The following is a 17,744-nucleotide window of genomic DNA, read 5'->3' on the forward strand; positions in this document are numbered from 1 at the left end:
TCCTAATAGGCTGGGCTTTCAGGAACCCTTAATTATTGTACAGGCTTTTCAATTCAGCCTTTGAAATATTAAGCTACCTACAGGCTTAAATTACAAGGGGCAGCCCGTCCAGAGAAAAAAACTCAGGAGTGGGATTCTGAGAACTTGAGTTATATTTTCCCATTCTCCTGACAATCCAGCTATAACTGTGGGTAATTCACTTAACCACTGTGGGCCCTTGTTTGATTATTGGTAAAGCACTAATCCATACAGAAAACTTCAGAGGTACAATTCTAGTATTTTGTATCTTCTTCATACTTCAGTAAATTATGCAACCCAATAATTGATGTTATGTGGAGAGGCCAGTTTTGTAGGGTTGCATTGCTAACTTTTTGGTAATTTTGCTTGCCTGGGGTGGTAGTTTTTGGAGTTCTTTTGCTTTTGTTTTTTTTCTGGTTGGTTGGTTTGGTTTTGAACTATGGCCTATGTGGACACCCTGGACAAGAAACTTCACTGTTTATCACTAACTTAACATTATTACTAACTACATTTGCTTTTGACTTTTCATAATGGCATCTGTAGCCATTCTTGTCATTATGCAATAGGCCAGATGTCCTTCTGTTCTAAAAGTGCCTGAGCTGTAAGTCATGTGATGATATCTTTCAACTCCATGCTCAGACTGGGTATTTTGTTCTTTCTGTCTACTTTCTGTTGATAATGTTATTTGAATGTAGATTTTCTCAGTTCTGATTTCTAGTTGGCTTTTCGTTCCCCTTTTTCATTACTCAGGGAATGATAAATACATTGTTGATTTGAGATAATGCAGTGTAGTGGTGTAGACACTCTTGGGTTCAGGTTCATATTCTTTTGTTTACTAGCTGGTTGACCATGGTCAAGTTATTTAATATCCCTAAGCATTAGTTTCCTTATCTGTACAAACTGTGAATAATAATAGTATCCCTCATAGGATTGCTGTAAAGATTTGAAAAGATAATGCCATGTAGAATTAGCATAGTACCTGGCTCACAGTAAGGGCTTAATAAACACTAGATGATCTTATTATCATAATCAATAACATTACTATTTATAATATCATTGCCAGACTTCACAAATGGAAAAAGTGTTAATCATCTGTAGAAATAAACACCAAAGCCTTCACTGAAATAAGTTATAGTCCACATAAAAGTCTTCAAATTGGTAGAAATACTCAATTTTATGTACCTGTTAAGAAAATTTTAAGAGACAGTCATGTTTTTTAACTGGATGTTCCGAAAAACAAAATAAAGCAGGTAATTGTACAATGTGATAATGAAAAAAGGATGTCTTTATAAACAGCCTGAAAGCATTCTCCCAATGCAGTTTGAATAAGGGAAATAAATGGCTGACTTGAGGTTAGAGCAGAATTCCTTAGTATGATTCACTAGATGCTGGAAACCCCAGCTCCACATTTTCCCACTCCCTCTTGGTTAGAAAAATTTACACTGGGGTAGCATTACACTCTTGAGGTCATTTTCTAAAAAGAAATTTTTTTGTATTTAGATATTAAGTGTGTAATCTTGGGGCAGTTCCCAGGTTTTAAAAATGAGTTCAAAATTTTTGATTATATTATTTTACAAAAATTCTTGGAAGTTTGTCCTTATGACTGAAAATAGGTATTTTTTGTTCCTGTATTTGGGTGGCAAATACAGTAATAATATAACTTTTTATATATTTGTAACATTGATTGCAAGAATTCTTTGATAAATGAAGGCTAGTGTTTTCCATTGTTTCTTCTTATCCTCAAAATAAAACAAGGAGAGAGACTTCAGATTCATCCTTACCTCTACTCTAGGTACGTTATTACTTATGATTAAATCAGTTTAAATTAATTGGCTCATTGTTCAGAATTAGTTGCTTTTTTGTGAGAACTACAAAAATGAGAGTACTACAAAGGAGCAAAATTATTGAGTCAACTATGGATATAAAATACTTAAAAGTGTCATGTTTAAAGATATTCACTTTAATTGGACCAGAGTACTAAACGTGTTTTGAGGATAGTTTCATATTTTGCCCTTTGCAAACCGTTAAGTTTGGGCCTTGCCATTTCTGGGAATTCTGACCTGTGTAATTTATAGTTTTTCACTTTTGTTGTTGGCTATAAAATGTATGTATAGGAAATGTATGTATCTCTTTGCTGTTGTTCATAACACCTTAGTGAAGACCTAGCAACTATAGGAAAATAGGGAGAAAGAGGAATTTCAGATTGGAGTTTTTACTTGCAGATCACACCTCATTAGTGTTTTATGAAATCAATATAGTGGATCACAATCAGTAATTTTTTAAAAAAATAGAATGAAATATAATACGATAGATAATATTAGAGTGCATTGTGTATAATAATGGTAATACTATTTGTGAAATTTTGTTTATTTTGTATATATATCTATACACACAGTGAGTTGTGTTGTGATATAAACTATAATCTTGTGGGTTGTGGTTAAAAAAAAGTTTGAAATCTACCGTTTTAGTTGACCTTTCTGTTCCCTGGTGACTGGGTTCTTTAATCTCTCTCTGTTCCCATATCTGAAGAAATAGTACTGATAAACTTGTATACTACCTTTTTAATAATGTGATAATAACTCGGTGTCTGAATGAATGACCACTCCCAGACACTAGTACATAATCTTTTGATTATAGTGTTATCAGGTTTTTCTCATGTTTTCCTTTGTGTTATTTATTTGTTTTTGGGTTTGTGTGTATTTTCAATCTTTTTATTTTAGAAAATATTGATGCTGATGGACAGGGATTTTGTCAAGGAGGATTCAGCATTGATTTTACTAAAGTAAGTTCTCATTTAAGACTGAATGAGATTCAGATTTACCTTATTTACTAAACTATGGTTAAACATAAACTGGTCAACATCTCAGCTTCTTTATAACTATTACCTGTTTAATGAAAACAGCTAATAAAACAACCCATTCATTTTGACATTCTTTGCCTTATATTATTTTCTCCCTAGTCAACATTGCTTATTTGAAATAGGGAGACATCCCAATGGTAATGGAAGAAAATAGAGAATATCCTCCATAAATGATGGGTAACTATTATGACTTACTAATAAAATTTCCAGTTATATGAATTAATAGAATATTGAAGTTTTCTATTTTCAACCAAAATTGGTTTTTCACAAAAGCTTTATAATGGGAAAAAAAATTACAAAAATTGTTTTTTCCCCAGTGGGAACTTTGTTACACAATTAGAGTTTAGTTACTCTAAACATGCATGGATGCCATCCATCATGTGCCTACAGTCACCCAGTGAAGTTGAAGTAATTTAGTAATTATGATAACTCTCATTTGCTGGGCTCTATTTGTAAATAGGCTAATATGCACTTCAGTGTTGATAGTTTTTATCTATTTTTCTAAAATAAGAATTTCATTTATATTTTCAAAGGCAAATTTGTTAGGTAATTTTTTTCATATACTTTCCTTTTGTCTGTTTATTTATTTATTTTTGGTGGGGTATATGAACATTTTGAATATCAAATTGAGAATATTAATCCCTCCTAGAGAAATCTCATAAATATATTGATTGATTAAAAGTAGAGCTTTCTTAGTAAGCTTACTATGACTTTTCTTAGAAAACGTAAGCAAAGAGGAGTGCCATAAATTTATGAAAACAACAGAAACTAAAATCATGTGATACAGAAGGACTAATAAAGCATTTTCTTATTTTATTTAAATTTGTATTTTATCTTTATTTCATTTTATCAAATTATTTTCTAGACTAGGTACTGATAATTATAGTTAACTCTCCTTATTAGGTAATTGATTTTTAATTTACTCAATTTCATATTATGTTACTCATAATTCAAAATTTAAGGTAGCCAAACAAAAAGAGATAAAGTATATTAGTAAATATTTGGTTTAAATTTGCATGATATATTGTCAAATAGGTGTTTTATTTTTAAAAAGAGTCCACATTTTCTGTACTTATGCCTATGCAGCTGTAACCCCAGGAGTATTCTTATACTGTGAGAGTTGTTGCTAAATTAACTGTTCACTTTCTTAAGCCCATTTTTGAGAAAAGGGTATCATTTTAAGGCAGACAACTTGGAGGTATCTTTTACATAGCCAGGGCAGAAGATTGTCTGTTGAAAGCTTAAAAGGGCTAAATGTACGTTTGGAGGGAAAAATAGTTTCTTTTACCTTCAGCAAGAAGAAATTTCCAAAATATTGTGCTCAAACACAAAATACCTTGAAATAGACACAGTTTGTTACACATGTGAGAAATGCTGGACAAGTGTAATTTGTATGTATATAATACACCTTGAGAAATTTACCCTCTAACTTTATTCTTGTTTGGATCTGCAAGACACTAAAAGTAGTTTTTCTTTAGTGGAAAATTCTTCAATAATTATTAGAAAATTTGCCTTATATAGTCACAAATCTAATTTGCAAAACTAAAAACTGACCTTTTTTCTTTATTGTAACCTAATAATACTCTGCACTAGTATTTCAACAGCAAAGAATCACGGGGGGAAAAATGTTTTTGTGTTTTTATATGTTAAGTGAATGTATTATATTTTAATTTTATTTTAGAATGTATATATTTTAATTTTATTTTAGAAAAGGTATAATGAAAACCAGTAAAACTAAGTTAGATGAGTTTCAGATGTATGATTTTCTTTGTTTTAATATACAGTATTAACTATTACATATGTATACTAAATTATCTTTCCGTGAACTTTCTGATGACCCTCATAAATGTACATATATTTTTTTTGTTTATTGCATTGTCTTTTGTTTACACAGATATGTGTTTTTAAGTATAAATTTTTTGTTGTTTGATTCAATGTAGGCTGACAGAGTACTTCTTGGAGGTCCTGGTAGCTTTTATTGGCAAGGTAGGTTAATATTTTTTAAATTACCCAGTACTGACTCTGTGTCTCTGATTCACTTGGCTTATCATGCACCTATGACATTTTCGAAATTATTATTATTATTATTATTATTATTTTATTTATTTATTTTTTAAAGATGATCGGGAAGGAGATCTTAACCCTTAACTTGGTGTTGTCAGCACCATGCTCACCCAGTGAGCTAACCAGCTATCCCTATACGGGATCCGAGCTCATGGCCTTGGTGTTATCAGCACCACATTCTCCCGAGTGAGCCATGGGCCAGCCCTCAAAGTTATTTTTAAAGAAAAAAATGGAAAATACAATTTAAATGTATGAACACTCCGTTGCACAATATCTTTTTTTAAAAGAATATAACATATGATACATATTAAATGTGTATATTCCTAGTAGAAAATAAATTGAATATTTTTAAAGTAAATATATAAAGTAATTTAAAATAATTCATTTTTATTGTGTGTGATATGTACTTCCCATGACTGTACTCTGGAGTCCATGATGCAGTCATTAGGAAGTGTATTTGAATATTTTTAAAGTAAATATATAAAGTAATTTAAAATAATTCATTTTTATTGTATGTGATATGTACTTCCCATGACTGTACTCTGGAGTCCATGATGCAGTCATTAGGAAGTGTATCAAACCAATCTGTATAGGCAAATTGGAGCATTCTGAAAGCTCAGGGTTTTAAAAGTATTTTGAAGTTGCTCATTAGAATATTTAAATGGTTATTTTCTTATTAATCACTGATATCAACAATGATCTCTTTAAGTGTTTGGGGACTTTTTGAAATAGGGGATTTTATTAAGTTTTTTAAAAATATAATTAAACCATTACTGATGTAAAGATAAAACATTACATTATATTCTTCAGTCATTCTGGGAGGCCTAATTAAATTACCATTTTAACAAATATATAACAGATTATTATTGCTGACAGTTTGAAAATAGGTAACCAAATTGGTTTATTTGCTTTCCTTATATTTCATTTACCATTAGAGTTACACAATTATTTATTTGTTAATAATTGATATGTTTAGTCTCTGCTAAAAAGTGCCATTTACAAGGTCAGAACTCTTGTTTATTAGCATTCTGATATTCTAGCATTGTTAGTACATGGAAGAATTGGAAAACCTATGACTGTTGATTTGAAAGTACTTTTTAATTTTATTTTTGTATTCTACACTTTGCTTTTCTCGTTTCTTTGTAGGAAAACGCATGCTTGCTTTTGCTTTGTAGGAAAGGAAGCTAAAGAAAGAGATTTGCTGAAGGAAAATGGGATGGAAGGAGAATAAGAAGGAATGAGAAATAGGAATAAATAAAAAGTTAAAAGGGAAGGCAAAGGAGAGGATGAGGAAAAGAGAAAAATCAGTGTAGAAGACAGAGATCAGTAGTGAGACATACTAAAACTGAAAAATTTGTATTCGTATGAATTATACATCTATTGGGAAATGAAATGATTTAGGAAAATTATAATTGAGTTTTACTGTTTTAAAACAAAAATTGCACTTCTAAAGTGCATATGAAGAAATAGAGGATATTAATGCTTTCTAGTTCAATATAAAAACATGGATTTCTTTTCTTCTTTATTGCGGAGTAAGGCATTCAGTGGATGGGAGTAAAGTGTGTGATCGGCATGCCTGGCAATCAGAACTGTCAAGGAATCTAGATTTTGTGATTCTCAGTTAGTATTGCTTCTTAACTCTGTCTTTTTAAGAGACACAGCTGTGAACTTGTTTAAATGAGTCGTTCTTTTAATACCTTGGGTATTACACAATATCTATGCACATTCCTATTTATTATAAATTAGGACAGATAGATACTATTAATATTATATTTATATGAGTTTTGCTATAAGTGTCTATAATATGTAATTAAAATGCTCAGTGAATTGGCAGAAGTTATTTTAACAAGATTAAAATCAGCCAGTTTCACCCTGGATAAGTAAGTACATTAGAATGAATTTTTCCATAGATTTCAGAATTGTCCCTATAAGAATGGAGATGATGATAATGTTGTTTTATTCCAAAGAGATGATGAATATTCCTGTATTCTTTGATTTAAGAAGTACTTATAGAATTCTTCCTATGTTTTTGATGCTTTTTAAGCAAAGAAGATAAGATAGTGACCCAGAGAATGTTTCGGACCTATGGACTCAACCTGTGTGACTGGACAAGTTGGAACAGGACTGAAAAATTTAGCTATTACAAATTTCTTTCTAAAACAGCAGAAATGAAGAGATTATTTTCCCCATGTTATGGAGATGACATTTAATAAATTAGCCAACATTTCTTAGGGCGGAGGTGGAGGGCAGTCTGATTTTTGTGTGGTCATCTAGATTCGCTGTCCACTTAACAACATAAGGTTGTAAACAAAAGTGAATTGACCCATTCAGGTTGCTTCATAAAGGTGTCCAAATAACTAGTTAAAAAAAATCAATTGAGCCAGTTATTCTGATTATAAAGGTAACAGTATTTAATTATTTCTGTACATTTTTCAAGTTTTGATGGATTTGCTTTGGAAATTGCCCTTGAATTTATTATTTCAATTATTTAACATTGATTTTTAGTGAGTTAAGACAAATCTTGTATTCTTAAGTTTTACTAGCAGAGACTAATGTTAAGACTTGGCTTGAATAGATATCATTGTAAGTTAAAAAGTAATATCAAGTTTAGGATTTAGTATTATAAGACTAATAATTAGAAATGCTAGTATCTAATGCTAGTATCTAATGCTATTTTCTTTTATGCGGGCTCCATTCATTGTCTGTATCATAAAGTTCCCAATGGAAGGTTATTATTTTGTATATATTTTTTAGGTCAGCTCATTTCAGATCAAGTGGCGGAAATTGTATCTAAATACGACCCCAATGTTTACAGCATCAAGTATAATAACCAATTAGCAACTCGGACTGCACAAGCTATTTTTGATGACAGTTATTTGGGTAGGTAAAACCAAAATATAGACATTTTATGGAGTTTTCATTTATTTTTCCCATATTTGCATATGCTACTTCAAGTAAATAAAAAAATCTTTAATGAAATAAATTAAGATTTTTTTTTAAATACAAGGAACATAACAATTCAAATTGTTATTGAGTACTTATGATATTTTACATCATGTAAGTGAGCACACCAAGGCACAGAGAGGCAAAATAACTTGCTAAAAGTCACTCACTTGTAACTTGCTGTTCTGAGATTCAAACCCAGGCAGTCTGACTCCTAAACTGTTATTCACTATGTTAAACTACAATTTTGGTCTTTAGGATTTAATGTTTGTTCTCTCTGTTTAAATTTTTCTCTTATTTATTAAAACAAGTCACACAAGAGAAATAGTACTTGTTGATTGAGAGGAACTGTTATATATTGCCTCTTTTTGATGAATTGCAAATTTACCCTATTTTTAACAGGTTCCTTTATAAAGTTAATAAAACAATCTTATTTTTTTTCCCAAAAGAGATGTCCTATTGGAGTATTCACCTCAATTATTTTTTAAAATTTATTTATCATATACTTATGAATCTCTTACCCCAGAGGATAAAATATTACATAATTATAGGAGTTACTTAAAAATATTTTCTAGGAAAGCTTACTCAACAAATATGCTGAAGGTAATCGTTCCTGCTCTGATGCTATGTCCAACTTTGATTCCCCATTTAGGTTACTCAGTGGCTGTTGGAGATTTCAACGGTGATGGCATAGATGGTAAGAAGGAATTGAACTATATTTAATCCTTTTTAAAATTTAGTATAAGCATGTGACATTGAAAAAATTCAGCAATTAGAGAGTTTTGAAACCATTGTTCTGGAATACAACAGGAGAGATGAGGGAGATGTTAGTACACTGAGGAGAGTCCAAGCTCGGTCTGTGTTACACGTCCTCTAGTGGCAGCTGGAATTGAACCAGCTGCTGTTGGCTTCAGTCTCTTTCCCTTCTGGTCCTTTCCATCCCCCACCACTATCGGTGGTGACATCTTCAGCTCCCTCCTCCTTGCTCTCAGCAAAGTCAGTCCACTTGGAGAGGCTTAGTTTCTTCTTTCATTAGGCATAATTTGTTACCTTCTGGGCTCTGTCTGTAAGGTTATTTCCCGTCTCGTCTCTATCTCTCTTCCTTCAGAGCTTAACTTAGGAATCGTAGACTTTCCCTGATTTTGATCACATTTCTGTGCCACAGCCACCTCTACCTCATTTCAATTTGCTCTGTATTATTTTTCATTACTGTAAAGATAGCTTTTCCTCTTTCTTAGGTTGCTTTATCTTATCTATTCTTCTTTAACAAAATTACAAATGACTTGAGGGTTTATTTGCATGTATTTGAGAGTCCTCAAGAATCTATATTTTGTAAATTTTGATTTTGCAGTTTAAAAAGTGCTGCAGTTATTTATTATGGAGTACCAATATTTGAAAATCTGTTGTTGATTTTCTACTGAAGTAGTAAAACAAAACTTAGAGCTTTCTGACATAGCCACTTCCTTCTGTAATTTACAATGTTGGTTTTAAAAATGAGTAATTAAGGTTTTTTTATTGTTGTTGTTTTGGTTTTGTTTTCCAGACTTTGTTTCAGGAGTTCCAAGAGCAGCAAGGACTTTGGGAATGGTAGGAAGATTAAAAGGTATTTTTAAAAACCTCTGAGTTGTCTTCTGTTTTACTATATTTCACACATTTTTGTTTTTCCTGCACAGGTTTATATCTATGATGGGAAGAACATGTCCTCCTTACACAATTTTACTGGTGAGCAGGTAGGCTTTTAAAATGTCATTCCCCCCCTTTCATTATAAAAGCAGTATATATTCATTGGAGATAATTTGGGAAATAAAAGATAAAAGCCAATTATAATCCAGTCAAACAGATAATCCACCAAACTGTTATCATTTTGGTGTATTTCTTTCTCTTGTGTGTGTGTGAATGTGTGTATTAACAAAAATTGCTTACTCAGTATTTTTAATTTTATGTCTTGCTTTTTTCACTCAGCTTTATCATCAGCTTTTTCTAATGTCTTAAAACTTTTCTTGGCAGTATCAAAATAGCTTAATGATTCCATAATATTCAATATTATAGATAAAAAATATTTCACCTTTGTTTTAACCAACCTAATTTGTTTAAGCAAAGCCTTTTTATTATTGCATATTATTGCTTGTTTTCGTTTGCTTTATTTTTATTTCTATTTTTTAGGAAGTGCAAAATAAAACTGCACACACACAAAACCACAAAGCTTCCTTTTTCTTTGCTGATGACATTAAATTCTCCTTTAAGGAATAGTCTATGCCTTTTAATTTTATTAGATGCAAAATAAAGCACGGCACAGATGTATTACAGATATTACAAGTAAACTTCATTTGCACTACATGAAATAAAACATTCTTCAGTTTAAAAAAAAGTAGTACTTTTAAGTACTAGACATTCTCTATAAGCACAAGCATTTTATAATATTCTGTGTTGTATGACTCAGAGAATTAAATTATAAACTGGTAATGATAAGGGAATAATTAAACAATAGGTAGAAGGAACTTCTCATAGTTTGCAGATCTTGAAGTCAAGCCCACTTCTTGTTCAGTTGAGATTGTTGGGCTTTGGGAGAGGATTGACAAGATGAGGAATTAGACTCATGGTCCCCAGAAACCTCTTGCATCTGTGTGGCAGTCAGGGTTGATGCACAACATATAGTGGTCTGTAGTTGACAAGCAGTTGGGGTTGCTGCAGGGGAAGTTATTTCTTTGTGCGGTTGTGACTTCTTCATCTCAAACAGCTTCTCTTGTCTGATGTGTGTCCACATTTGTCTCTGGATCTTGTTGCATACAGTTAGTATTGGTTGCTTTATTCCTCTTCAAGGCTAAAACATGGGCTCTGGATGAGGACATACCTGAGCTTTCCATGCTCAGTCTGTTATTGCACTGGACAAGGTCTTTGCCACTGTAAATCTGGTTCCTCATTTATAAAAGTAGGGATGCTGGTAACTTCTTCATAGGGTAGTTGTGAGAATCAAATAAAAACATTTCAGTCATAGTGCTCAAGACAAAACTTGTCTCAGTAAATGCTATTCTTTCTTTATACTTTCAGTCCAAACACCCTGAGAGACTAAGATACTAGGATATTCTTCTGTTATATTCCAGTTAGTATATCAACATGGTACCCCAAACACAATACACTTTTTTACACAAACTCTGGTCTTGTCATTGAATACAGAACTCACCTTTCATTTTTTCAATTATACTTTATAGACCCAAATTAGATAATGTAGGAATCTCCTTGATCATTCCCTTCTGATAGCTTAGCTAATCAAATTTTGGAAGCATCGGTAACTTTCCCTTTTGGTTTGTTGATTCATTCTTCATCTTAGTTCGTCTTTAATCTGTTATCTCTCCTAGTTTTGTTTTGCATGTCGGACTGTCTTTAGATTCCCTTTTCACATTTATTTCCATGTAGGCCTCTCTGTCTGTGATGGCCAGTGGTCCCCTGTTGTGGGGAGAGAAGACATTCCTTCACCCTATGTATAATAAGCTCATAGTAAACAGACTGTCTTTAGATTCCCTTTTCACATTTATTTCCATGTAGGCCTCTCTGTCTGTGATGGCCAGTTGTCCCCTGTTGTGGGGAGAGAAGACATTCCTTCACCCTATGTATAATAAGCTCATAGTAAACCCAGACACATTTATATTGTGTGTAATTTAAAAACAAAATCATCTGGCAGGTAGTCGATTGAGATTGAGACAAAAACGAATTCCTTTCCATGTCTTTACAAACAGTAAATTTGTAGAGTAGTAGCAGTAGTTTCACATAGGAAGAGCCAATTTTTTATTAATAATTAATAGTTATCTGTTATTCTCACTGCATAGCCATCCATACATATCTTCTTGGGTTCAATTACAACATATGTCTGTGACTGTATCATTCTGTTATATACAGTTACATACAGTGTGCCTATGTCTGGTGTATTTTGGGAACTGTAGAAGAAGGGAGATAATAAAAGTTGGCCTGGGAAGGACAATTGATTGTACTTGGACTTAAATGGCACGTGTTGAAGACTTTGGAAGGATATACATGGAATATGTTTTGTCCATAAATCTAGGAAAATAAAGTAGCCTCACCACCTGTTGTCACTGTGTTTGTAGAATAAACAAAAGAGAAGACATTTCATTTATTTATTTATTTAGTTATATTCGTATGAATATTCATGGGGTACAAAGCTGACTGTCACCACTCATGCCCAAGATGTGCTGGTCAGATCCATACCGGCAGCATGCCCATTACCACAAATGGCGATTATGAGAAGATGTGTAGATCGAAGTACTATAGGCAGAGAAAAAAATAACACTTTCTATGTGATATGTATACTACAAATGCTAATTGTCTAAACTGGTTGGATGAAATTTAAACATTTTCTTTTCATCTTGTTATCCAGATGGCTGCATATTTTGGATTTTCTGTAGCTGCCACTGACATTAATGGGGATGAGTAAGTTAAAAAAAATGTTTCCAGAAACAGTTTTCCTCTCATGTTTATGAATGCTTTACTAAAACTAAACATTTTTTTCTCTGTTTTTCTGTCCCCCTCCTGCTAATCTTTCTATTTAAGGAAACAATTTGAAGCAGCCTTAATCATGAATAGTAGAAAACCTCTATGTTGGTCATAATTTTTTTCAGTAGTTTTTGTAACATGAAAATACAGAGTAATTTTATGAATTATTTAAAGTTTCTTACAAGAGTTGGAGGAAGGTTTGAATTTGAAATGACTGTCATGGTAATTGTTTGTGCTTCAGTGTGCCTATGAGAGATCGGAAATTGAATTTTAAAAAGAAAGGAAATGCCTATTAATAGTCAGATGGAATTTGATCTTGCTTTGGTGAGAAGATTCTGTTCTTTTAGTTATGCAGATGTGTTTATTGGAGCACCTCTCTTTATGGATCGTGGCTCTGATGGCAAACTCCAAGAGGTGGGGCAGGTCTCAGTGTCTCTCCAGAGAGCTTCAGGAGACTTCCAGACAACAAAGCTGAATGGGTATGAGGTCTTTGCACGGTTTGGCAGTGCCATAGCTCCTTTGGGAGATCTGGACCAAGATGGCTTCAATGGTAAGATCAAAGTTTAACAACTGTGGGTCCCCAATTCTCTGTGTCCTTCTAGAAAACTTCTATAACCCCATCTGTAGAAGTTCACATGAGCAAACCTTCCTGTAAAGACGGATTGAGTGTCAGTGAGTGACACACTAAGTTTAAAGAGAGGTCACTTTTTTCCCTTAAAAATCAGAGCAAAGTTTTCAAAAATTGATCCTAATGACTTATTCATGCATCCTCAAATTAGAATGTCAGAATGGTTAATTTCAGAAAGGAACCTTCATGCCCATGGAGCCCAGCGCTAGCTGGTGATTTTCTGTCTCTGTGTCCTGCTTAGCAGCAGTGCCATCTACTGTCCACTTGTCTACAAGTGTGAAAATGCTCCCAAGGCACATTGTCAAGGCAGTGCTGACTCTTCCATACCTTATGCATGCTCAAAAATGTGCTTTGCCATTGATATTTTTAAAGCCATAACTTTATTGTGTCTGTCTAAAAGGGAATATAAAAATATGTCCCTTTATGGGGATATGCAAAAGGTATAAGCCTGTTGTTACATAATAGTCCCATTTGGATAGCTGTAGATATCTTTAAAAAGCAGAGTTGGCTTCTACTATATAACTTTTTTCAGAAACATGATATATAGATTACAAATTACCAAGATTTTGTTTTTAAAGAATACTATTAAAAACCTTTCTAGAGATCATAGAATGGAGAGATGAGCTGTTGGTTTGTTTGTATAATCAACAACATATAGGGAGTTCCTCTTTAAAAATGTGAAGAAAAGTTATATATTAAGAGGAAAACTTAGAAACTTAGAAAATACAGATGACCCTTAAATTTCTCAAGTAATAGTGGAAAGGGAAATGTTCTTTGGCCTCAAGACTCCACTCCTGCCTGGTGGGTAGTTTTATGTCATGCCTAGAAGTGTTAACTCGAAGATTAACCCCAGAAGTTTTCAGTGTTAGTGAATAAATACTCAAAGGTACATTTTCCTTCCTGAAATAGTCTAAAACATTTTTATAACCAAGAGAACTTAACATAAATCAAATAAAACTGTGGTATAAAGTTCATAATAAAACATGAAAAGAATACTATAGAACAGACTAAATTATTACTTATTGATAACAAAAACTACCAGAAAATACAGGGCCGAATTTGAGGTTCTACCCTGCATAAAGTTAATGAGTTCTTTGCTGTATAGCTGGGCCTCTGTCTCCCAGGTTTTGTGGGAGAGCCTGGACATGTTTGCTGTCACCTTGTCTTAAAGATACTCCAGCCGCTTTAAAGAAACTTTCCCCAGTTTCATGATCCCGCCAACATCTCATCTTGCTTTCTGTATTTTCATTAAAAGGTATTATCTGTTAATAGATATAAATAAGAGCAGTTATTAAACAAAAACGTTGAAGTTTTCCAAAGACTTTACAAAGAGGTTTTACTTTTATAGATAGATAACGTAGAAGATGATTGTGGTCTCCCAAGGTTTCTTCTTGGGTCTTATTGTCCCAAATAGTAGATTATGAATGATAATGTCTTCAGTGGAAAATAATCTGAGCTATATTTATGTAAATTATATATATATATCTGTATTCATGTAAATTATATATATGTATATGTATTATATATGTACATATGTATGCTTTCAGTTATAATCTGAATCTTTTTGTTGTGTTGATGTATTCCTCTCTTTCATCTGTCCCCATCAGGAAGACTCTAGGGAGATGGAAAACAAAACAAGAAAGTTAGGTTCCACAATTTTATTTGGCCCCAGGGTAATTATGTGCAGGTTTTGTCAATACCCCTCCAAAAAAGCAGAAGGGGGAAAAAAAACCCCTAAAAACAGAAAAGAGCAACTAAAATTGTCAAAGGACGAAATCGATTACATAAGAAAGCAGAGTTTTCCAGACAAGGCAGATGACAGCCAAGAGAGAAGATGATTAGCATGTATAAGATAATGAAGGGTTTAGAAAAGTTTAATGCATATATCAATTTAGAAGTTACACTTATCCATTAAAGCTTTAAAAAGGATAAAAGAAGGACTCTTGCATAATTAAACACTTACTTTTTAAGGATAAAAAATTCTTCGTTGGTGCCTGTCATAGGCCAAGCGTTCTTCTAGGTGCTGAAAATGAGAGGATAAGTCGGAGCCCATTCATATCCTTAAGGAAATCAGCATCCAGTCATAGGGTAACATAAACCAACACACACTTGAATGTGATCATCATGGTGTTTGAGATGTTCCCAGTCATAATGGTCTCATATAAAGGATGAGTGATCAAGGTGTCTCAGGTGATGTGTTCTTGAGGAGGCATCAGACAGTCTGGGTGCATTATGGAAATTGAGGCAGTTTGGTATGGCTGGTACATGGAGCTACTGTAGGCAAGATAGTCATGTCCTTTCTCTCATGAAGCTTAAGTAGACAAACAATGGAAACCCAGATGGTGATAAAGACTGTGCGTTTAAAAACAAACAAACAAAAAAGGCAAGGTAACATGATAGAAAGTACCTAGATAGTGTGATAGAGAGAGTAGGGGGTCAAGAGGGGCAAGTGCATTGCTTCCTAGGGTGGCCAGGGAAGACTTCTGGCAGGATGACATCTGATCCGTGATTTGGACAAACAGAAGGAGCAAGTTTTGAAAAGCTCTGGAACAAAAGCTGTTAGGACAAAGGGAATAGCAAGTACTATATAAGCCTAGAGATGGGAGCTAGCTCCATGAGTTTAAGAAACAGAAAAGAAGGCCAGGATTGCTGGGAAGAGTGAATAAGGGTAAGAAGTTGGAGTTGGGATCGGAAGAGGAATGAGATTTGCAAGGTAAGCAGTGGACAAACCAGGTAGGGTTGAGATCTTGTTCTAAATATGTTGGGAAATAATTGAAAGTTTTCAAGAAGTGGAGGGGTGTGACATGCTATGGTTAATATTTGGCAGTTTTGAAGAGAATGGGTTATAGAGGCAAGAGGCAAGAACAGAAGTGGAAGGCCAACTTAGGAGCCTGCCTTAGGGGTCCAGGCAAAGGTTGGCAGTGGCTTGCCTAGAGTGCTAGCAGCAGAGACAGAGAGAAGTGGACATATTTGTAATGTATTTTAGAGTTAGAAAAAGTCATAGTGACCATTTGGTGTTTGAGGATTCTTTTTCTTTTTTTTAAAGAATTTAAAACTTTGTTCATGTTATTTCAATGTAAGTTGAGTGAGATCAAAATGAAGTCATAACTTTCAAATTTCTGAGCCGGATTGACTTCTATTCAGAAAAAAGCAAAAATCATGCATAAATAAATTAACTAGAATTTTGAGAGCTAGAATGAACTTTAGATGAATCTTTTGATGTGTCCCTTTCTACTCTCCAACCCCTCTATTTTAAAGATGAAGCAGTTGAGGTTCAGAAAGTTTAAGTGATTTGTCCAAGGTCAGACCCAGGATATCTGACTCCAAATTAATGTCATTTCTACACAGTTTCACTTGGATCTCCTTCAATTTGACCATTTCTTTTAAATTAAGAGTACCCTAGTGAACTTTGAGTCAGTATTTATCATGATAAGTGATGTCTATAAATATTAAGATCTCCATATAAATAATTATAAGTACTAAGACTTCTCTTTGTCCTTGCCCTCTTCCCCCTGCTCTCCTTCCTTCCTCATTCTTTCCCTTCTTTCCTTCTCCTCCTTTCATTCCTCTCTCACCCCACCTCCTTTTTCCCCACAGATATTGCAATTGCTGCTCCATATGGGGGTGAAGATAAAAAGGGAATTGTGTATATCTTCAATGGAAGATCAACAGGCTTGAACGCGGTACCATCTCAAATCCTTGAAGGACAGTGGGCTGCTCGGAGCATGCCACCAAGCTTTGGCTATTCAATGAAGGGAGCCACAGATATAGATAAAAATGGATATCCAGGTGCTTTTCTAATAAATATATATAGCTCTTAGATTTTTCAGTCCTAATAGCAAATAGTATCAATTACTGTCCTCTTGCTTTATATTAAAAATCATTGCAATTCAATATTTCAAGTATTGGTCAAGCCTTCACTGCATTCAAGGCATTGTTCCCATCACTGAAGGGGATATGAAGAAGAGACAGCTTTATTTCCTGGGAGTGGACAGTAGAAAACACATACTCCGAGTTTCTTTTATTTTCTTGAAGTCTGTAATGAAATGTCGGAGAAAAATGCAGATGCAATAAACCAAAGCTAAATGCTCATTCTAATTGTTAGCCATCTTGTTTTGTTTTTAATGATCTAGGATTTTTATGGACTTGACTAATCATTGTGATTTTTTAAAAAATACGTTATTTCATTTAATTCTCCCAATAAGGCTAAGTTAGCTCATTACTATACCATTTTCTGGATGTGAAGAGACTGAGAAAGGTAATCTGCCCAATGTTGCTGCCTGGGTTGATCCAGTAGAGCAAACAAGGCATTTTCTGGCTCTTATGCACTTTAGAGTATTATAATAGATCTAGGATCAAAATGGGTCCTCTCTTTAATTGAACTATAATGTAGAAAATTTAGATGACCTCAGTTGAGTAGTTAACATGAGCTCAATATACAAGCATGTTGAAGTGTTTCAATACGTAAGACATGAAGTAGATTCTTGGCTATAAGTTAGCATTATTTCAGAGGCTTTTTTTTTGTTATAAATACAATATATTCATCAATAGAACTTTTAGAAAATACAGCAAAGCATATCTTTCCAATCTTTTTCCCTATACATTCACCCACATTTTTTTTTTAGCAAAATGGAATTATGCTTTATGTACCACTCTGTATATATTATATTATGTAATATATATAGTATATTTTACTCAAAGTATCAGAAACATTTCCTCATATTA

At 33.3% G+C, this 17,744-nt stretch overlaps 1 protein-coding gene across 1 annotated transcript in view; it reads left to right on the forward strand.

The window, feature by feature from the left end:
- LOC103606818 (integrin alpha-V-like) overlaps positions 1–17,048 on the forward strand; it is an 80,668-nt gene extending 63,620 nt beyond the window's left edge. Inside the window, exons 8-17 of the mRNA XM_008591357.1 lie at positions 2,739–2,800; positions 4,819–4,864; positions 7,697–7,822; positions 8,538–8,582; positions 9,429–9,472; positions 9,559–9,615; positions 12,276–12,328; positions 12,739–12,941; positions 16,617–16,808; positions 16,923–17,048. Coding sequence (XP_008589579.1) covers positions 2,739–2,800; positions 4,819–4,864; positions 7,697–7,822; positions 8,538–8,582; positions 9,429–9,472; positions 9,559–9,615; positions 12,276–12,328; positions 12,739–12,941; positions 16,617–16,808; positions 16,923–16,969 — 875 coding nt within the window. The 3' untranslated portion in view covers positions 16,970–17,048. The remainder of the gene's footprint in view (positions 1–2,738; positions 2,801–4,818; positions 4,865–7,696; positions 7,823–8,537; positions 8,583–9,428; positions 9,473–9,558; positions 9,616–12,275; positions 12,329–12,738; positions 12,942–16,616; positions 16,809–16,922) is intronic.
- The last annotated feature ends 696 nt before the right edge of the window (positions 17,049–17,744 follow it).

This window comes from Galeopterus variegatus, unplaced genomic scaffold (genome assembly GCF_000696425.1).
Source record: "Galeopterus variegatus unplaced genomic scaffold, G_variegatus-3.0.2 Scaffold6862, whole genome shotgun sequence".
Taxonomy (NCBI): domain Eukaryota; kingdom Metazoa; phylum Chordata; class Mammalia; order Dermoptera; family Cynocephalidae; genus Galeopterus; species Galeopterus variegatus.